General features: G+C 33.1%; 1 protein-coding gene across 1 annotated transcript in view; it reads left to right on the top strand.

Annotated features, from left to right (window-relative positions):
- Window positions 1–23,044, top strand: part of LOC129231700 (WD and tetratricopeptide repeats protein 1-like) — a 79,411-nt gene extending 56,367 nt beyond the window's left edge. Inside the window, exons 10-15 of the mRNA XM_054866063.1 lie at window positions 2,679–2,852; window positions 4,522–4,660; window positions 9,845–9,884; window positions 15,823–16,012; window positions 17,817–18,009; window positions 22,841–23,044. Of these exons, the coding sequence (XP_054722038.1) occupies window positions 2,679–2,852; window positions 4,522–4,660; window positions 9,845–9,884; window positions 15,823–16,012; window positions 17,817–18,009; window positions 22,841–23,044 (940 nt within the window). The remainder of the gene's footprint in view (window positions 1–2,678; window positions 2,853–4,521; window positions 4,661–9,844; window positions 9,885–15,822; window positions 16,013–17,816; window positions 18,010–22,840) is intronic.
- The last annotated feature ends 328 nt before the right edge of the window (window positions 23,045–23,372 follow it).

The following is a 23,372-nucleotide window of genomic DNA, read 5'->3' as shown; positions in this document are numbered from 1 at the left end:
AGTATACTTATATATATGTAATTACATAAATGTACCAATAAACACATACATGGTTGTCTACAGGAATGTGTCTATACAGGTATATATATTCATCTATACACGTATATACTCGCTTATCTGTACGATTATTTCTTTGCTCTTCTGCCTATTTGTGTGTCTGTGTGTCTCTAACCCAATCTCCTCCGTATTTGTAATATCCACCGCATCAATACTGGTACCCTTGGATGTAGGACGTCCAGATTAAGCCATTTCGATCTGTCTCACCCTTCTTAAACTTAAGGGGCCAGATATCCGGAGGAAGAAACTTTAAAATCATCTTTTGTGACCCGCAGTTGGCATTGAGTCACTGCAGGTGAAGAACGGGGTTGGCGAGCCAAGCAAGCAGGGGCGAAGTCCCGTACTCTATAGTATTAATTTCTGTGTGCATCTGTCTGCGTGACTGTGTGCCCCATTTCCTCTGGACTGGCAATGTGTACCAGGTCAAAACTGGTCCCATTGGATGCAGGACATCCAGGGAAAGCCATTTTGCTGGTCTCGCCTCTCTAAACCTTAAGAAACCGGAGATAAGGTGCCCGTTATTAAATCATCAAAAAACGTTAAAATCATCAATTGTCACTGCCGCTGGTGGCGAATGGGGTTGTCGTGCTGAGCAAGCAGGGGTGGAGCCCGTACGTGCACGTAGCACATAAATACTCAACACACACCTATATACTCGTATACTCAAGTATACACGTATATACAAGCATCTGGTATATTCATGTTTTTTCTCATGTATATGCATATATACTCGCATAGACATACACAAGTAGACACATACATGTAAGCATCTGATGCGGTGCATAGACTATGCATGTATAGACCTAAATACTACTAAATTTACTTAAATACAACTATATGTACTTATACATGTCCATACAGGTACACGTACATACATATATTTACTCTTGTTTACACATATATACTTGAGTAGACACGTACATATACGGGTCATTCTCCAGAAAACGTAACTTTTAAACGCAAATATTTTTCTATTTTGAAACCATTTGTTTTCTTTTTTTTTCATTCTTTCATGAAAGTATTACCTACTAGAAGTAACCATAAACAATGGCACAGCTAAGTTCCAATTATTTTACTCATTAATAAAAAAAAAATAAAATGTCTTGTTCATGGAAATAAAAAAAATGAAAAAAACTTTTAATGTTTGAAAATTGAGGCCAATTTAATATCAAAGTAGTAATTTTGTTAATTGTGCATAAATTCAGCTATTTTAATGATTAGTGGGAATATAATATTAAGCTCTCTTAATTAAAGTATGGCTTAGTTAGTAGTTTCAAATGTATGTTAAAAAATAGTATTTAGTAAATCTGAAGAGATACTGGCAATTTATAATTTTGGTATAATGCCTGTTATTGATGTATTTCCCCTCCATCATTTATTTTCACTTTAGAAATAATGACATTGATAAGGTCTGTCATGGAGGTGAGGAATTTCCCATTAATATAGGCCTAATAGATACATTTTTCAGGGATTTTTTTTTTCTTTGTTGATATAATCTGCACATGTTAAGCATATGAAAACATGTTCACTTCTTTTTTTTATATTAATTTACATCCCTGAAATTCAAGTTCACAGAGGTGAGAAGTCAGAGTAACCACACTAAGTTTTTAAAGCAAAATCTGTCTTCTTGTTTTTTGACAAAGATCTCACAACTTCAACTATGGCTGAAAGTAAACAAGGTGGTCCCTTGTATCATGGAAAATAAAAGTCAATGTCATTAGTCGCTACGTGTTAATGAGGAATGGCATTTTGAGTTTAGGTAACGGAGGTGAGAATTTTTTGTGTGACAGCCCTCATTATCTTACTAAAATGAATTAAATCACAACAGAAAAAATTTAAATTCACTTGAGCATTTAGTGTTTGAGACACTTGTGAGGAAAAAGTAAAAAAAAAAAAAGTTCATTGTTTTATTTAAACAAGTTATTAAGCATCATTATGAGCTACACCAGGTGTGTGACATGCCACGGAGGTGAGAAGTCACATGTTGTAAAGCAAAAAAATATTGAAAAATTTTTTTTTTTCAAAAAATGTTGACAGATTTAAATGGATACATTTATGGGGAATGTGAACAATATTGTTAGATGAACTATTCTTTAAAGCTTTTACTGTAAAGTGCTTGTGACTTAAAAGTTACACTTTTTGGAGAATGACCCATGCACATTAGATGTATAAACTTATATTTAAATCAATGTAGGTGTAAGAATGAAAAAGAACTGTTTAGTTCCATTTATATTTCTGGTAGTTCTGAAACAGTGCATGAGTTTTATTAGTCCAGTTAGCAAATACATTAAGAAAATATTTTCGTTTTTTTTAAAAAACATTTTCCCAAATGTTGGACTGCGTAGGTTTTATTATGTGCTTAAATAGTTGTTGAAATATATATTTTTTTACACTGATGAAGAAATTTTAATGAATGTTTAAAAAATCTTTTTTTTTTTTTTTTGGTGAATTGTGGCCATGACATATTATTTTTGTAAGAAAGATGCTTTGTGAAATTCACTTATTTCCTTAAATGATTTTGAGGAAAACTGGGAAGGAGAATTGAATGTTGCAAGAATGTTTTGAAATAAAGAAGTTATAAATTTGAGAAAAGAAAAGTTATGCTTTTGCTTTTAATTTAGGCGTGTTCAGAGCTTACCTACAAGGGTTGAAAGAATTAAAAGAAGAGCAAATGAGGCTTTTGAAAAGCGTGAATATCCCTTGGCTATAAGCTTGTATAGTAAAGCAATTTTTGTCTATCCAGAAGGTGCCACTTTGTATGCAAATAGAGCTGCAGCTTATCTAAGGAGAGCATGGTAAGTAAAAAATTTAATAGTGTTTAGAGCCTTTTTTTTAACCTTTTTCTAAAAAATTTTGGTTTCCCGTTTGCATTAATTATGTTACTGATATGTACAAAGCACCATAATTCCTTGTGGCTCAGATCAGGAGTGAAGCATGATAGGATCATAGTGCATTAGTAAATGTGCAAATCAGTGTGAGCTGTCTTCAAAATCTGTCAATGTAAAAGCTTGTTCATCATTTCTTCATGCCTAAAAATCCCAATTGGGATAAAGAAACTCCCTAAAATTCTTCTTTAGGATAAGGATATAACCTCTATTAGGATATGCATGCCCCTAAAAGTTTTTAATGAGATAAGGACCAAGTTCAAAAAGTATCATTTGGATGGGCACAGTCCATAAAAGTCTCATTAAGATAAGGATGCAGTTCTTATGTACAGATGGGGAACAAAATAATACCAACACCTGTGAAAACGTATGAGGTATTTCACACCTATAGAACAGCCGCACCAACTGCAACAAAAGTCTGCCACTTAGTGAGTGTGAAGAAGAATGTATCAGTCTCTCAACAGCAGTCATCTACGTTACATGCATGCATTGAAGTGTCTGTGATAAGTGGAAATGTCAGACCTAACAGAGTTCGAATGAGGAATGAGTGTTGGAACACCTTTAAGTGGAGCATCAGTTACGAAAATAGCAAACCTTTTTGGGTTTGGCAAGGAGAACGGTATCAGCCATTATGACAGTGTACACGAAAGAGGGTAAGACAATGTCTTTAAAGCAAAACAGTGACCGAAAGTGAAAGCTTGCTGATATGGATGGACGAGTTTTAAAGCGCATAGTAGCCCAAAAGCGCAATCAATCGTTATCCGAGATGACATCCAAAATAAAGTCATCTTTAGGACCCCGTTTCAACAAAATCTATCAAAAGGGATTCATGCTGTGAACATTTACAGCAGAGTGACAATTCTCAAACCCTTGGTGACAGCAACTAATGCTTTAAAGCAATGCCAATGGTGCAGAGATCACAAAGACTGGTCTTAGGCACCTTGTTATTCTGCGTGGTAGGATCAAATCCAATCACTATCCAAGCTTTCTAGGGGTTCATGTCCGTCCTTTTGTCCAGACTGTTTCCTGTGTTTCCCTTCAAGAATGGCTTAATATTCCTTTGACTATTGTCCAGAAACTTTATGCATCTATCCCAAGTCACATTCAATCTGTACTTCAATTAAAGGGTGGTCCAACCTCCTATTATTAAAGACTGCTCATTATTTCACAGGTGCTCGTATATTATAAGCTTTCAAAAGAGAAAAGGGAAGAAAGGCAAAATCGTGTTTTGAAGTTAAAAAATCCCAGCTTTTCTTCATTGTACTGCAAACGTTTGGATGATTTTTGACCTTATTTTTTCTCCTTTCACACCTGTTTAAGTTGAGCAACAAATTCTACTTTATAAACACTTAATTTGGCCAGTTAAACTCATCTCAAACAGAAAATGATTCTCTTTATATGTTTCAAAGTTTATAGCAAAACTTTGTTAATGTTTCTACTCGAACCATTTCCTTGCAATGCCTTAACCAGGGAAAATAAAAAAGTAAGGCATAATTACTATTTATGTAATTTGTGCAAACTTGTTTCTCATGTTTATATGCTGATGATATTCACATTTATTGATAGTTATTTTTTTTAGGGATGGAGATTTTTATGCTGCTGTTAGAGATTGCCATGTTGCCATGAAATTAGATCCAAATTATTTGAAAGTGCATTTTAGATTGATTCAATGTTTGCATAAGTTAGGATGGGTCAAAGAGTCTTGGGATTGCTTGCAGGTAAAAAGTTTTAGGTATATTTATAAGGTGATTGTTTTTTCATGCTGTTTAAATTTATCATGTGATTAAATACTATTTACAATGTACATCATCAAATACCTACAAAAGCCAAACCAAATACATTTGTCTCTGATTTTATATGTGTGTGTTTATATTATTGTTTATTTATAATTAATATTTATTTTTCAGTTTAAAATGGTCTTTTATTGCATTTAAGTCAACCGATGCATTATAATAATTTTTATCATATCCTCATATGCATACATGCAGGGTGTTTCAAAACTCTTGATAAATTCTTGAAGAGGAAATATGAGAGCCCACGGGGGGAGGGGTTTTATCTCCAATTGTTCTCGAATTGTTTAAAAGCGTTGCACCAAATAAGATAGCTCAAAATACAGTTATATTTCAGAAATTGCACAGTGCACAAAGTTACAGAAACAAAGATTGACCTCTTGTATGCATCCCTAACACCTGGGAGAAAGAAAGCCATGCAAATTGGCAAAAACACCTGCCCTATGCTGGCAGCAACAGCAATCTTTACAACAAGGTCCTTTTTGCAGTTGATCGAGCTTTTGTTGACCTGACTTTTCCTTCAACCCTATTAAGATAAGGAAGATCAAGAATTCTGCCTGGCTAAGTTATGGCACCACCCTGCCCAATCCAGCTAAGGTTTACTTACCCTCTGTGTGCAATGCTTTCTGTCATGTTGATGGTTACAAACGGCTTAACTTCCTTGGGAGCTCGTGGGAACTGAGCTTCTTAAATATTTTTTCAATTTCATGTAAGTTTTTACACATTCTACAGAACTCAGGCTATTTACACACGAAACGAATTTCTTAGGGCTATAGAGCTCCCTAACTTTTGTTAGAAATTAATCCCTGGTGGCAGAAACAAGTTGTGATACAATTAACTCTTGATAACTCAAAGTTGCAAGGGACTGGCTAAAAGTTTCCTTATCCGAAGATTGAGTTATCAGAAGTTCCCCTCCCAGCCTTTTCCAGACCAGAATGATGTTTTTTTTTTTTGCCCTTCAGAAATAGTGTGTATTAGATAGACCATAACCATCATAGTTTAGAATAGAAAGAGTTATTAGTACAGTACAGAAATGTTTTGTCAGACAATAAATTTTAATAACATACTTACTTAAAAAAGTTATCACACCTTACATTTTTTTTTCTTTATCGGACTTTTAGAAGTCATTCATTTTGTTAACAAATCAACTTTCTATTTCTAGCTAAGGTGTTCAATTTTCACTTTGACATCATTCTAAAAAATCTTGCGCAGGATGATCCACTGGTTTTCCCGCTCATGTGCCACTGGCCCAAGTAAATACCACAAAACCAAATCTCAATCTTGAGATCTAGATTGAAAATGGCCTAGCAGGGTTGCCAGATTTGTAGGAAAGCAAAAAACCCAAAATGTGAAGAAAATAGCCTGAGATAATACAAGACCGCCCACTTTCTTTTGTTTCCATACCTTTCAAACACTATTTTGTCAAAAAAGCACAATTATTTGTGTCATCCAGAAAAAAAGGCTACTTTTCAAATTTTGACAAAATTGATAGTTGACCAAAAATAGCCAGGTGCTACTCAGTCAAGTTTTAGATCGCTAGATTAGCAAAATGTAGCCCATTTGGCTACTTTTCCCTTAATATGGCAATACTCTACCAATTCCTCATCAATGTCTGGAGGAAAAGGACACGTTGCCAAGGCTCGTCTCCCAGAATCGCCAGGGGGGGGGGAGAGAAATACTGTTAAGTTGAACTATAGCCTTTTGTGAATGAACTCCTCTCTCATACAAGTTTATAAAGCAAAGCACTGTGTGAAAGGAAAAATAAATTTTCTGTCCGTATGCTTTTTGCTGGATTTTTGTGTATGAAATGAAAACAAAACATTCAAAAGAGCTTTGACTTGTTACCTTTGAGATATAGAGGCAACTTAGCATTGAAAAACACTGATAATTTTAGGACCCAATGAAAACTTTGAGGTAATGGAATATTCAAGTTATAAGACTTCGAGTTATCGAGAGTTGACTGTGTATATATATATATATATATATATATATATATATATATATATATAATGTGGGAACATGGTGTCCCTTGGGCAGGTCTATACCTTGAGCCATTTTGTGTGTCCCTTAGGCAGGTCTATACCTTGAGCCATTTTGTCCTGTGTTTTCCTCTACAATGGTAATGTGAAATGTTTTATGTGTCTTTTTGCTTTTTTCATCGGAACATAGAACACTTATTTTACACGGGCAAAAATGTCTACAATGTAGTTGTTCAAATTAAAGATAAATAGACTATGAAAGCATCCTCCCCCCCCCCCCCTATTTTTTTTCCAATCTGTTTTAATGAGTTTGAAAATTAATACAAAAATAGCTTAGTAAAGCCATCTTTAACAGTATATTCATGAGTTTATAATAGCCTCATTTTGTTCAAAAGGCTCATCTGACATTGTACTTTAAGCCACCTTAATGTAAGTTTACCTTGCTTCAGTATAAGGTTCAAATTATGAATTCAAGCATTCAAAAATACATTGTGGATATATCCTAACTGCAATTTAACCTTTTAAAACTGTAATAAGGCAAGCCAATGAGGTATTGTATCATGTAAATAAATATCTGAACTATTTCTTAAGAGAAAAGCTTTTCAATTTCATCTAAGTTCTGGCACTCAATCTCTGAATAAAAAGCAAGACTAAGAGCATTTATTTAGTATTCAATGAGTCTAAACTTGACAGTTGTATAGCCTCACCTTTGCTGTGGATCTATCAAACTCTCATTTGCAATAAGAAATAAACTAGGCACTGTTTTATGTGGAGACTTTGATGTTTATGAAATTTTACTAATTCAAAATATTTGTCAAAGCATTTTCTTTCAGCTTAAAATGAGGTGAACAAGTAGTTATTTGTTTACGATTGTCAGCAGTTTAATGCCTCTGAAATGTTTTTTATTGGATATGCTGGCCACTTTTCTTAATACATAATGTATTCCTCCCTCTAAACCTTAATTAGCTCTTTTCTGGTAAATTTAAAAATTATTATTCTAAATGATCGCATCTCAATAACTTATATTTCCAAATTAAAAAAAGGATCTGATTGAGCGATACCAATATGTATTGAAAAGCTCACTTGCAGCCTAAAGTCAGTCTGCCACCGTCCACAACTATTGCTATTCAGAAATTTAATAAATCAGTTTGTGTAATGGATCAGAAAAACAAGACTTATCCCATGGTTTTTAAAGCCCTTGGTAAGAATGAAGATTCTCTGATCAGTGATGAAAAGACTGCACAAATTTGATTGTCATAATGTAATTTTTCTGTTCTTTGATATGAATCCAGAGGCTTACCCTATCTTCCTTTTAAATGCCACTTTAATATGCACTGATTCATTAAAGCTTATGTTATCTCAAGTTAAATCATGACTGCAATTTATTTTGTTCTTTGACTGTAATATAACATGTACAGTTATATATGTATATACAAATGCAAAATGTGTTTTTTGCAGTCTTTTAAACAAAAGTTTCCATCATATGGAAAGACTACTACCTTTGAGGAATTTGAGAATGAAGTGAGAAAAGCAGTATTTTCAGAAATGGGTAAGCAAAAAAAAAAAAAAAGACTTATTTTACTCTTTAACCGAGCTTCAATGATTTAAATTAATTGATTTAAATCAGTGATTATATGATCAAGAGTAAGTCAATTGCTAAAAAGAAAAAGAAAAAAAAAAGATTGAAATATTTTTTTTAATTTAAACCCAATGAATTCTTTTTAAAATTTGAATTTCAAGAGTTAGTTCATGTTTTCAGTCAGTACAGCTTTTTTTCCTTATTTTTAGTTTTATCCTGAGGGCTTACCCTCACTTGACCATTCTTATTTGTTTGACTAGAAAATTCAAATTTTTAGTAACCAGCCGACTTCCCAGTAGCCAGTGGGGGGGGGGGGGGGGGGGGGGGGGGGAGCACAGGAGGTTCCATCCTGAAATCATTTTTGAAGCTGAAGTCAATTTTAAGATGCCTTTGTGTGGAGCAAGGGACTCTTACATGGAAATTTCACAAAAAAAAAAATAAAATAAAATAAATAAATAAATAAATAAATAAAAAATAATAATAAATAAATAAATAAATAAAGAAGTTCTAAGCAATCTGAAGTGACATTAGGGAAAAAACTGGGTGTTTGTGGGCCCTCTCCAAAAGATTTTTTGAAACTAATGTCCTAAAAATGCAGTTAAGGCAACATTTGATGATGTTAGGAGAATTGTCAAAGTTTGGGGGAAATATTTTTTTTTTGAAAAAAAAAAAAAAAAAACTAAATAGGAAATAATGGTTGTCTTGAAGTTAAAAGCCATATTCCCATATACTTTATACATCACTTTTGACTCTAATAGCCAGGGACGGAGACCATAATACCAATAAAATTCTTTTTACTTAGGCATGAGGAAAGATGTTGAAGGCAGTTAACTTTAAATTGAAATTCATGTACTTTGTCATAAATCATAGTATCACTTAAGGAACCAATTGTAATATAAATATCCAAAAAATTAAAAGTGTTGCAGTTGAAAGTGGTCTTTTCAAGTGTCGGTCCATTAGAGCATTATTATTGATAGCCTCCTGGCTTCTAACAACAGAGACGAAACCCCCCAGCTTTAGTTTTAAGTATAAGCTTCCGTTTATTCATGTGCAGTATAACAGTTTTTGCGTTTGCCAAGTGCTATTCTGATGTATGGATTTTTGGTTCTTGTACATTTCTCTTTTAGTATGTAGTGTTAAAATTTTTGGGTTTATCAACCATAAGATGGAGTTTTCACTGCTGATGAATACTGGCTCCTAAACTTTAATTTTAGTCTTCTATTTACTTTGTATTGCTATCTTAATTTTGTTCTATTTACATTTTTTGTTTCTTTAGAACGCTATTTACTTTGCTTATTTGGTTGGCTGCCTTTGCACATTTTTAACCTTTGGGTTTGGTATTTTCATAACTTTGAAAATGTTTTTGTATTTATTGTGATTGGGCGATGTGGGAATTGCTATATCTTGATGCATTGCCAACCTTACAGCATGATGTAGCAATGCATCACAATGATTTTTTTTCTCACTTTAACTTGCTTGTTTAAATTTAAAAAAAAATCAAGGTTTTAAAATTGTATATAATGCCAAATACAAATTAACAGATTCCAGCACCAGAAAGAAATAATTTATATTCAAAGCAGTGCTAAAAGCACAAGTTAGTGAAAAATATTGAAGACAAGTTTAGAGATTACAATGAACTTGTTTTTTGGATGCAAAAAGATGTGAGTAAATGGATGCACAAACTCATGCATTCCATTCAAAGGCTCACATATTCTAACATTAAAAAAAACTACTACACGACTAATAAGCTACTGGTTAACTTGTAACCAGTAGCGCGGGGGGGGGGGGGGGATCCGCACCGGGTGACACTTAAAGAGGATTTCATGGTTTATAAAAAATATATTAACACTTTAATTCTGAACATTTCCAGCAATAAATCTTAATCTATATTTAATGTAACAAATTTAACAAAAATAGAGTGTCCAATATTGCAGGAGGAGGGGGAGGTTACATACGGCGTCTAGGATAACATAGATTAGCAGTTTATATTTGTCTTCCAAACTTTTGCTATGCCATAAAAAATAGGATGGAGCTGTTTCTGAAAACTGTATAAGTTTCATAAATACATGAAACATTTAAAGTTTTTCTGGGGGCAAAGGAGGGGGGGGGATCAGTGACACTATGAGTTACCAACCTGTGTGACACCTGTGCTAGAAACTCCACTGCTTGTAACACCCAAATACATGTCTGCATTTTTTGTTGCTATTTTGCTCTTTAAGGGTTTTTTTTTTTTTTTCTGTCAAGTGACTATATCAGGAGTTTACTTTCAAAACAGATTATATCCAGCTTTATATTTTTTGGCAAAACAAAAAAAAAGTTTTACCCACAAGCACTTAGAATTTCAAATTTCTCACAATGTTTCGATAGAATAACAAGTGATTATTGGCATAGGTCTCAAAAGTTTTGCTCAATTTTACGAGACCTAAATTGCCAATTTAATTTTGGATGTATTCAATTTTGGTGTAAAACAGTGGAAATCATCCCTTTTGCAAAAGAAACACGCATTTTCTTCATAAATATACTTTATTAGACTTTAAAAAAATATTCAACACCTTTTAATGTATTTCTTTTTACTCTACTTTACTCCTTCCCACTTACTTTGTTCTTTTCATTGAGCATTTCAAGAAAAAAAAAGGACCTTCGATCCAATTAAGTATGATCAATAAAACCACCCAAGCTGATTCAAATAACAATGTTGTATGTATTGATAAATCACAATTTTTATTACAATTAATCACGATTTGAGGTCCCGCTTGCTTAACTGATAACAGACTTGCGCAAGGTGCAAGGTGCTGCAATCTCTTAATACGGACGGGTATCATGCTTGATTGGAAATGCTCAGTAAGTGCTTCGCTCTCCTATTTTATTTGTGAACCACTTTTGAATTAGAAGTGGCAAATTGAAATTTGCATATGTGCCCTTTTAATATGAAAGTGAATGAGTGGGTACCGGCAAATAAGGGATAGGTTCCACTTTGTTGTGAAAGACCTTGCAAGAAATAAGGAGATAGATTTACACCGTTTTGGTGGTAAAACCAATGTTTACTCATTTTTTACAGTAGATATAAACCACTCGAGAAGAAAGAAATTTATGGGTTGATAGTTGTTATATTAGAGATTCCAAAAAAAAAAAAATCCTCCAAAAGTGGATATAATCATTTTTGAAAGTAAACTCTTCATATGATAAACTTACTGGCTCATCTATATGTCTTTTGCCAATAACTAAAACATATTTGCATTTTTTGCATGTTTTGGGAGAAATGAAAGTCTAACTCTTTGCACCTGCATTGCTAAGCCAGATTGGATTGACAGACTGCTAATTTAACATTATTGTGTAAAATTAGAGATTAAACCAGCAGCAACCTTGGACCAGTGTCTGTATATCATTGCACTAATGATGCAGGGATTTAGAGAAAAATTTTAAACTAATTAAAAGATGTAGGAGGCACACCCTTTTTTTGCGATGCATCAATGCATATATATATAGGTATTATAGTCAAATTATTTAAAGTGCAAATATAGGAAATATAAACAAAAATAATAAAGTAAGCACTCAAGATTTTATAAGAAAATAAATTAAGTAGATGAAGCCAGTACTCATCAGTCTTCATATTTTCATTTCAATATATATATATATATATATATATATACACAGTTTCAGCCAAAAAAAACCTGCATCACTTACAAAAACTTACAAAAACTATCATTTTAAAGAATTTCCCAAGAAATAATTTAAATACAAAAACATACAAATGTGAAGACCAGCAACAGGCTCTGGGTCCAGTTAGGCTGGTCCTATTTGTACCCAATGAACATATGGGCCCTTTTAAAGCTATCTATCCCCTTGCTCATTACCACTTCTTCCGGTAAGCTATTCCATGTGCCCATGAACCTGCTAAAGTAGCAATTTTTCCTAATTTCCAGGCTAGCCTGAGATTTGAATAGCTTAAAACAATAACCCCTCATTCTGCTTTCCGTGCAAAAATTTAATCCATTAACATCTTTCATTTTGATAAATTTAAACATCTGAATCATGTCCCCCTCTGACTCTCCTTTGCTCCAGGCTATACATATTAAGCATATAATGTCTGGTGTTATAGTCTAAATCTGAAAGTTCCTTACTAGTCTAATTATCCTTCTTTGAACTCTTTCCAATACAGAAATATCTTTCCTCAGATAAGGCGACCAAAACTGAACAGCAATCTCCAAATGAGGTCTTACTAAACTCCTATATAAAGGCAGAAGAACCTTCTTAAATTTGTTTGTAATAGATCTATTGATAAACCCAAGCATTCTGTTGGCTTTGTTACTTGCAATGCTGAACTGTTGACTAAACTTGAGCTCTTGATATTTAAAGATACCCAGATCAATAACATTTTCTGCCTGGCTAATGACTGAACCCTGTAAATGATAAGTTGAATGCTCATTCCTATGATCTAAGTGTAGCACTCGACATTTCCCAACATTAACTGCCATACCCCACTTATCCGCTCACTTAGTAATGTGATCTAAATCGTCTTGAAGCTGTTTTTCTTGCTCTTCATTTTCTATAATCCCCATAACTTTGACATCATCAGCAAAACAATTCATGTTTCCAGAAATATTTTCATTTCTGTCATTCAGAAAAATAATTAACAAAAGACGCCCTAAAACCAATCGCTGAGGAATCCCACTTAAAACACCACTCTATTTAGAATGATTTCCCCTCACAACTACTCATTATTTCCTTCCAGTCAGCCAATTCCTAACCCAAAGTAAAATTTTTCCTCCTATTCCTATATCAGCTAGTTTGCTGAGAAGAGCAACATGCGGTACCGTATCAGAAGCTTTTCGAAAATCAATATAAACAACATCCACTCAAGTTTTGTTATTTAAAGCCAAGGTAACCTTGTCGTAGAAATGCAATAAATTTGCTGCAAACGATTTCCCTTTCCTAGAACCATACTGCTAACTAGTCAATAGACTGTTAGTCTCTAAGAAATTCATAATCCTAATTTTGATCAAAGTTTCCAAAATCTTGCAAACCAAAAAGTCAGACTTATATGTCTATAATTCCCTGCATTGCCGTCAGACCCTTTCTTGAAGAGCAGAGTCATGTTAGCCAGCTTCCTGTCCTCTGGCACTGTCCCAGAGTTATAAGAAGCATTGTAAATATTTAAGATAACATCCACTAATTCCTCTGCACATTCAACTAAAATTTTTGGATAAGTATTATCATGTCCTGGAGCTTTAGCTGCTTTAATTTTTTTCAAATGAAATAGAACCTCCTCCCTGGAAAACACAAAATCCTTAAGCTGTATAATAGCTTGTGTCTTGTTAGTGTCAACTGTTGAGATACAGTTATCGTTAAACACGCTGGAAAAGAAGTTATTAAGAACAATTGCAATATCCCAATAGTTTTGAATTAAATTTCCAAGCTCATCAACCAATGGCCCAATTTGACTATTTTGATCTTTCCCAGAATTAGCGTTAATCAAAAACTTTTTAGGATTCCTGTCAATGTTTTCTGCTAGCCTTTGCTTTTTCTGAATCTATACCAAATACTTAAAGCTAGGTCTTGCCTTACAATACTGGAGTCTAACAGCACTCTGGCCAGTTTCTTTAAACTGATGAAAAGCAGCTTGCTTATAATTTAGAGCTTCTTTTATCTCCCTGGAGAACCACATGGGACAAATTTAAGTACTAACACCTTTTCTCCTAAATAGAACATAATGCCTATCTTTTTTTGCTAGCTTTTTTTTAAATTCTGCTCTGCCTAAGTCCGACAAAACCAGTATTGCTAAAATTGGGTACAAACCTAAAATTTGCATCTTTGTACGCTTCATATCTAATCCTGGACCCAATACTGTTATCATCACTATCTCCAATATGTTTCTGTATACACAACCTCTGAACAGAACTTTCTTCGTCACAGAAAACTGGATCCAAAACCTCATCCTCTCGAGTTCCCTGAGTTACAACTTGATCTAAGAAACAATCACCAATTACTTTTAAAAATTCCCTTTTCTGCCATTACTGGGGTAAAAATTATTCCAATCAAGATCAGGAAAATTGAAATCCCTCATTATGGTGACGGATCCCTTACTAAACATGTTCTCAATAATACAATACATCTGTTCATCTTGTCCCTGGTTTGAATTAGGTGGCCTCTAAATGTTTCCAAAGTGCAATTTTTTGCCCTTATTGCTCATCAACTCCAGCCAAACCATATCAATATCAGTAGGTTTATCATTTATGACCAATTTATTGCAAATGAAATAGTCTCTAACATAAAACAAAACCCCCACCACCTCTTTTGCCTACTCTATCTTGTTGAAATAAATTTTAGCCAGCAATACATAATAAGAGAACAATTGTTCTGTAACTTTTGCCGCATAAAGGGTATGCTTCGGCTGACATATCTCAATAAAAAATTAAATCACACAGGCAGGAGACAAATTGAAAGTAATCATTTACAAATTTGCAACACTTGTCTGTAATCCTTTGGCACAATTCCTGATAAAAAAAAAAGTTATTTGTGAACAATCCCTTATGATTTGTCACCTCTGAGAATAATTTAAGTTTGGCTCCTTAGGTTGCCAATATCTTTTTAAGTTTTTATGATATTTAGCTGGAGATATTGTATGAGTTGTTAAATCTATTGCCCAAGAAATTTTTAAAGTTATAAATTGCTATACTTCACTCATGCACAGTGAGAAATTGATTGCTTTAAATATTCTTACTTCATCAAATTTTCAAAACTTTTCTTTCCAAATTTCAGTATAATGATTCTATTTTATGCTGTCAAGTTTTCTGAAAGCTTGGTAAGCCAGGACAGAAAACTCCCTATGTTATGAGCCAAAAACATATGAGCAAAGTTGATATTTTTAAAGAAATGCTTATAATTTTGTGATCATAAGTAACACTTTCAAGAAAATGTATAAAACTATTGTACCTAGTAAGTAAACTAATTGCTGAAATGTACAGCTTATTCCTTGCTATATATGCAGGATGATCAGAAAATGGTTTTGGTTTTATCAATTTGTTGCTGATCCCCTAAATGCATAAGGGATTTAATTTTTATTGAAACATGTCAGCCTAAAGCATATTTTATGTGAGGAAAGTTACAGAACAATTAAGGGACTGACTGACAAAGGAAAGACTGAGTCACAAACTTCAAGTTTTTCTTTCTCTTTTTTTTTCACGGAAAAAACAGTAAATGTTCAAGCCAATGTCGTGGAATAATCAGCAAGCCAATCCGCAAAATGGTTTAGTTTGTACAAGCGACTGAAGATGGCACGCATGTAGTCCACTATACTTGGTCTGGCCTTTTCTTTTTACCTTATCCTGTAAAAATAACTTTTTGTGATGTACTGTCTTCCCCATGTCAGCCCCTCAAATGTTCTCTTATTTCTTAAGTAATTCTTTAAAATTTGAATTTTTGATAATGATGCAGTTTTTTCTTTGGCGTTGTATATATTATTTATGCAGCTTTTGAAGTTGAATTTTTATATTTGTGAGGAAATTGTTCACACATTCTCCTTATTTCAGCAGAAGCAGACGTTGAAAACGAGGAAACAGAATCCTCTGGTTCTTCATCGGGTAACCCTGTTAATCCACCAAGAAGTATAGTTATCTCCAGCAAAGAGAAAGCTTGGAGATCTTCTACGTTTGATTATGAATCCCGTTACTGTGGCCATTGCAATACTACAACTGATATTAAAGAAGCAAATTTTTTTGGAAGGTAATAGACTTTTTTTTTTAAATTTTATTTTTGTTTCCAATTCTGAATTTACAAGCTTAAGCAAAATAAGAAGAATATCTATGAGTGCACACAAATTAGGTGCATTTTCCACAGTTCTTGTGGATGAATTGATAAATAAGTTTACTTTTTCATTAATGAATTTTCCTTGACTATTGAGATGCAACTATTTTGTAATTTGTCTTAATGTATGAATTAACATTTACTAAAAGTTGCTTCTTCCACAATAATGTTTTTCAAATTGAGTGACACAATTTGCTATTATAAAGCAACTAATGCTTTAAATCTAATGCTTTAAATTTTTTATAAGTATTGAAATTCTGTGCTGCTTTTGAAGATGCACGGTAATAGTTAATTTATTAGTTCCGGTAAGCACCTGGTCATCTAGCAAAGCATTTCTCATAAATTATTTAATAATTTTGACACTCAATTAATAGTCTTGAGGTGTGTAGACCTGAAAACAAGTCCTTGCCACCTAGCAACTAAACATCTTATTTTGGCAACTAAATAAAATACTCAAGAAGCCTCTTTTTAAAAACCCAATGGGTCACATTATTGTTTCATTGATTTTTATTTTCATCAAAACAAGTCATTTCTATTTTGTTGCACTTATTTTGTGATGTTATAACAACCCTAAGTTTTCACATAGTATTCCATATCGCTAATAGATAGAAAACATATTTGAGTTTTCACTCTCTTTCTCCAACAAGAACTAACTAGCACAAACTTGTGGATGTGTGCAGAAAGATTGAATGCATTGAGAGGTTAAGGGGGGAATAAAAAGGAGGAAATGAGAACTTTTGAAAGGAGTTTAGAGTGTTCTTATGAAGAAGCTATTCTATACAGGAAAGGATTTTAGATAGTAGATTAACTAGATAATATGTCCAATGTAATGTTGGATAGATTTAATCCCTCAAAATTGATTCATTTACGGTGTAATCATTCTAACAGAAAAAGAAAATAAAAAGATCTCTTTCCTTCATGGCTACAATTGCAGCAATTACAATATATTTTACAATTCATTTTTCAAATTTCCACAATCTTTCACTTTGATACACATTTCTTTTTTTATAAACTTAAATATTTTAATTTATGTAGGGGAAAGTCGAGATGAGTACGACAGATTTCAGTTTGTGCTCTTCTTCCCTAATTTAGGCTAAACAAGAGTGTAGCTTGAGGGAATGGTGGGGGGGGGGGGACATGATTTGAGAAAATTTAATTTAACAAATATTGTCAAACTGAAAGAAAAGTAGGATTGGGCTTTTTTGGTATCCCCAAATGTATATGGTTGGGGATAGTTTTATTAAGAAGAGACATTAGACTTCATTAAAAAAAGTACAAAATTAAAAGGCAAAAAAAAAAAAAAAAAAGAGAGAGAGAGAGAAAAGTAGTTTTTTTGAATGTGTCTCTCCGAATTTGCTGAATCGTCAGTAAAGCTTGCTGAATAAGGAAGATTTTTCAGAGGTCGCAGTGACCTCTCATTAAGGTGCCCCTGACCTTTTAGTGTTGTACCTTTTTGTATTTTCCTTTAAAAACATCATGAATCAAGTTTCTACTAATAATAAAAAAGGTGTTACTAAAAGTGTCGACAGACCACTGTGGACTAACTAAAAATTTAAGTTTTCAGATCTAGGCTATGGAAAGTATTTAATTTTTGCTTCTCCTCTTAATTATATGATAGAACAGGAAATGGATACTGACTTTACACTAACCTTTTGGATATTTTTCTAGATGTATAACATATTTTCTTTGGTAAGTATAATTTATTTTGCTGTTAATTTTGCAGCTATGGACAATATATTGTTGCTGGATCTGATGATGGTTCAATATTCATTTGGGATAAAATAACAACTAATATAGTCAGAGTTCTAAGAGGTGATGACTCCATTGTGAACTGCCTTCAACCTCACCCTACCACTTGCCTCTTAGCTACTAGTGGAATAGACCCAGTTGTTAGACTATGGGGACCTAAAGCTGAAGTAAGTAAAAATTTATTTTTTCTTTAGATAAAGGATTAAAGCAGGGACTCCCCTCCTAAATCCTTGATCTTATATTGCCAATTCTAGAGTGTTATTATAATTGAGTTGAACTTGTTTATAATGAAATTATATTGAACTAAATATCATTTTAACTTCAGTAATTGTCTATAGTTGTAATTGAGTTTCTGTCCTGGCAGGCCCCCTTAAAAATAACTTTTAACAACCTTGTTTTTAATACCATAGTTTAAATGGCATCCTCAGTTTTGACATCTGCAATTTCATTTTCAGTTGCTTTTGTTTTGTAAGTAAACACTGTAAGAAATGAGGTTGAAAGAAATTGTAAATCTGTCTCAGCTGCAGAAGGTAGACTGATAGGATTTAATTTTTAATGTATATTGCTCACTGTCCACATCCTAGATCTCAGAAAATTTAGTAGTTCAGTGAGATTCAAGTAGGGGAGGGTGGGATAAAGTGAAATACTTAAGATGACCAAGCTTTTTCAACATGAACAAATTGGAAATTTATTTTGAAAATTACAGGACATAAAGAAAGAACATTCCAAAAAACAAAACCCAGTGGCATGACACCTCATGGGGGCCAAGGCCTACTGTGCCCATCTCAGTCTTCCTGGCGAATGGCTCTGGGGTGCTAGGCAAATGTTCTGGTTAGGTGGTCAGCCTAGAGCGGAACCCCCAGGGCTTAGTTCCCAAACACGCTTGGTACTCATTTTATCGACCCACTGAAGGGATGAACGGTTGAGTCGACCATGCTCGACCCGAGGATAGATCCTGGACCTGTGGGGTGGAACGCTACTACTGAGCCACTGGGCTTCAAAAGAACATTCTATGTAGTTTATAACAAAGCTTGCATTGAAACAGTATTTTTATTTTGGCAATGAATTTGTGACTTAAAAAAATGGAAAAATTTCAACTTTTTCCCCCCCTAGGGCAAAGTGAAAATTGCAAAATTTTTCGAATGAAATATTTTTTATTCAATTTTAGAAAATACTTTTAATCAAATTAATCAAGAAATAAATGGTTGAATGAATAAATGAGAAGATGCTGAAACAATAAACTGAAAATTAAATTAGTTAATTAATTAATATATGAAAAAAAAAACAATGAATGAACAAGTAAAAGAGTGAATGAATAAAAAAATAAGTGAATGAATGAACAAATAAGTGAATTATTTAATGGAGGGATGTAAATGAATGAATTAATAAATTAATACATAAGTGATTTAGTAAATGATTGAGCCAGTAAACAGGGTAAACTATTTCACTTTGCCCCATCCACTTTGACCCGGATGTTCTTTACTGATTGTAGAAAATATTTAAAATTCAATTAAGTTTAATATTAACTATATAAATATTTTACAGAGTATTAGAAGGTATCAATTAATATTTAAAATTTTAATAACAAGAACTTTATCATTTTGTAATAACAAAAATAATTTTTGACTTGCAACAAAATAATACATCATGAATCTTAGGGTGCGCCTTATAGTGCACTTTTTAAAAAGTTTTGGAATTTCTAATGGGGCACTCCTTTAATTGCTTCCTTTTAATGAAAAAACACAGATAAAAATTTTCCAGAATTTGAAAAAAAAATTAGAGGTTGCTACCAGTGATTCACACTATGTTCATTGTGAAATAATTGTGTAAAAATCAATTCTCCATTTGCTATTGTCATATTTTTAATCAAATTGAAATCGAGATGGTTAAGTAATAAACATAACACAGATACCAATCTGGAGTTTGTCTGATCAGAAATGTACCCTTAAAAGCAAATAAGAGCAATACTCTCTTCTGACTAGTAGATGTCAAATAAGATTACTTGAAGCAACTGTTGAAATTTTGGCATTTTACATCTTGTAAGTGAAAATGCTTTTCAACAACATAAGACCAAATCTGGATACAAATTTTAATGTAAATTCTTGTTCTTCTGGATCAAAGTACATTCAAATACAAATATGATGACCAGCAACAGGCTCTTGGCCCAACTAAGCTGGTCCTAGTCAATTTATTAGTCCCCGATGAAGATCAATGGCCCTCTTAAAGCTATCCACCCCCTTGCTCATTACCACCTCTTCCAGTAAGCTGTTCCAAGTGCCCACAACTCTACTAAAGTAGTAGTTTATCCTTATTTCCAGGTTAGCCTGAGATTTTAATAGCTTAAAACAATGACCCCTCATCCTGCTTTCGGTACAAAAATTAAAATCCATCAACATCATTCATTTTGATAAATTTAAAGAACTGAATCACATTCCCTCTGATCCTCCTTTGCTTCAGGCTATACATATTAAGCCTATTAAGTCTGGTATCATAATCTAAATCCGAAAGTCCCCTTACTAGTCTAGTTATCCTTCTTTGAACCCTTTCCTATACACAAATATCTTTCCTCAGATAAGGCGACCAAAACTGCACAGCATACTCCAAATGCTGTCGTACTAAACTCCTATATAAAGGCAGAAGAAACTTCTTAGATTTGTTTGAAATAGATCTATTGATAAACCGAAGCATACTGTTAGCTTTGTTACTTGCAATGCTGCACTGTTGACTAAACTAGAAGTCCTGATTTATTAAGATACCCAGATCAATAACATTTTTTGCCTGACTAATGATTGAACCCTGTAAATGATAACTTGGACGCTTATTTCCATGACCTAAGTGTAGCACTTGACATTTCCCTACATTAACTGCCATACCCCACTTATCCGCCCACTTAGTCATATAATCTAAATCCTCTTGAAGCTGTTTTACCTGTTCTTAATTTTCTACAATCCCCATAACTTTTACATCATCAGCAAAACAATTCATGCTTCCAGAAATGTTCTCATTGATATCATTCATAAAAATAATAAACAAGAGATGCCCTAAAACTGAACCGTGAGGATCCTCTCTTAAAACATCACTCCAGTTAAAATAAGTTCCCTTCCCAACTACTCTTTGTTTCCTTCCAATCAGCCAATTTCTAACCCAAAGTAAAATTTTTCCTCCTATTTCTATGTCAGTTAATTTGCAGACAAGAGCAACATGCGGTACCTTATCAAGAGCTTTTTGAAAATCAATATAAACAACATCTGCACACTTTTTGTTATCTAAAGCCAAAGTAAACTTGTTGTAGAAATGCAATAAATTTGTAGCACACTATTTACCTTTCCTGAGCCCATACTGCAATCTAGTCAACAGTCTCTAAGAAATTCATAATATTAATTTTGATCAAAGTTTCAAAGATCTTACAAACCACTGAAGTCAGACTTACAGGTCTATAATTCCCAGCATTACCTTTAGACCCTTTCTTGAAGAGCGGCGTTATGTTATCCAGTTTCCAGTCCTCTGGCACTGTCCCAGAGTTACAAGACGCATTGAAAATATTTAAGATAACATCCACTAATTCCTCTGCACATTCAACTAAAATTTTTGGATAAATATTATCTGGTCCCTGAGCTTTAGCTGCTTTAATTTTTTTCAAATGAAATAGAACCTCCTCCCTGGAAAGCACAAAATCCTCAAGCAGCATAATAGCTAGTGTCAACCGTTGAGATACAGTTATCATTAAACACAGTGGGAAAAAAGTTATTTGGGGCATTTGCAATATCCCTATCATTTTGGATTAAATTTCCATGTTCATCAACCAATGGCCCAATTTGACTATTTCAAGCTTTCCCAGAATTAGCATAAGCAAAAACTCTTTTAGGATTCCATCAATGTTATCTGCTAGCCTTTGCTCCAATTCCCTTTTTCAAATCCATACCAAATACTTAAAATTTCATCTTGCCTTACAATACTGGAGCCTATCTGCACTCTGACCAGTTTCCTTTAGAATTTTATTGTTATGTTAAGATACTTATTAAGATAATTATTTATTAGAGTTTACTGTTAAGATACTTATTAATTAGTTAAGATACTTATGTTACTTGTATTGTTAAGAATTTTATGTTATTCGATTACAGCAGGGGCTAAAACTACACTTTCATTAGATTTTATACAGATTCTTTACAATTTGATTTTCCTTCTTTCTAAATCTCTTCGTTTCGCACAAGTTCTGTTTCCGTTTTAGTTTTTACTTTAGTCCTTTTGTTTTGCTGTAATGGAAATCAAGCTATGTAATGGTGATATGACTGAGCATTTATATCATTGAAGCAGATATGTCAATGTATTGGTATTAGCTGTAATTAAATTTTATTGTGTGTTTTTTTAAAAGTTGATCAATATTTATTATTTGTTAGGGGTTAAGAATGCGTATGGATCTAATACTTTTATACAGCTTACCTTAAACAGCTTGGTCCAGGAAGTACTAGAACTTTCACAAAAAAAAAAAAAAAAAAAAACTATTTTCTGAAATTTTTGACTTAAGAGTAACAGTGCATTAAAAGATGGAATACAAAAAGAAGAATTTAACTTGACAATAAACCAAAGGGGGATTACTCAAATATGTCTTGTGTAAAACATTTTTGTGTTATTCTTTTTGAATGTGACTTATAAGATTTGTACCAGATTTCTACCTATAGTAAGGAATGTTTTGCTATTTATAGAAAGAATTTGAACTTTTTTATTGTGTTAGCGAACTATGATTCAGTTCTCCTTAACCATAACGTTTTTATGCTAGCAAGCAACTCTTTTAATTTAAAATTATTCACCTCTAATTAAATCAAATAACCTAAAATTTTTTTATATCATATGATCTGTAATCAAGTGTGGAAGATATTACTACTGTTTCAAAGTTGCACAAAGCATTGAATTTTTCTTAGGTTACAAGAGCAATTGAAATTTTTATTCCCACATAAAAAGACTACGATCTAATGTGATATGTATTATTGTCTTTTTTAGGATGGTTCAATAGAAGATCGGGAAATAATTGATTCTGAAGAAGCAGCTATTTCTAATCAAAGAAGAATGAATGCTGACCCCTTGGAAATAATGTTAATGAATATGGGTTATCGTCTACCTGGTGTATTGGAACAGATGTCTGAAGAATTTGAGCAGCACAATGGTGGTGACCGTGCCAGCATTGTACAATGTCGAACAAGCTAGAATTTGCCTATTTAGCAACAAGAAATCTTTTTAAAAAAAGTAGAATTTATCATTTTTAATTAATTTTAATACATTTTATATGCTGGGTAACAAGCATTTTCTTCTCGATTTATAGAAATCTCTTATAACGTATTAAAACCAGACTGGTGATCTCGAATCTGACGCTTTTGGAACTGATAGCTTTGCCACAAAATTTCAGCTTCATTAAAATATTTTAAATTGTCGATAAAAATGCAGCTATGAGCCTATTTATGTATTGACATCATTTAGGGTGTTTGTTTCTGTGCTCAAGCCTTGCCTGAAACTCATATTTTTTTAACACATTGAC

This window comes from Uloborus diversus, chromosome 10 (genome assembly GCF_026930045.1).
Source record: "Uloborus diversus isolate 005 chromosome 10, Udiv.v.3.1, whole genome shotgun sequence".
Classification (NCBI taxonomy): domain Eukaryota; kingdom Metazoa; phylum Arthropoda; class Arachnida; order Araneae; family Uloboridae; genus Uloborus; species Uloborus diversus.
This window is presented reverse-complemented; position numbering and strand designations above follow the sequence as displayed.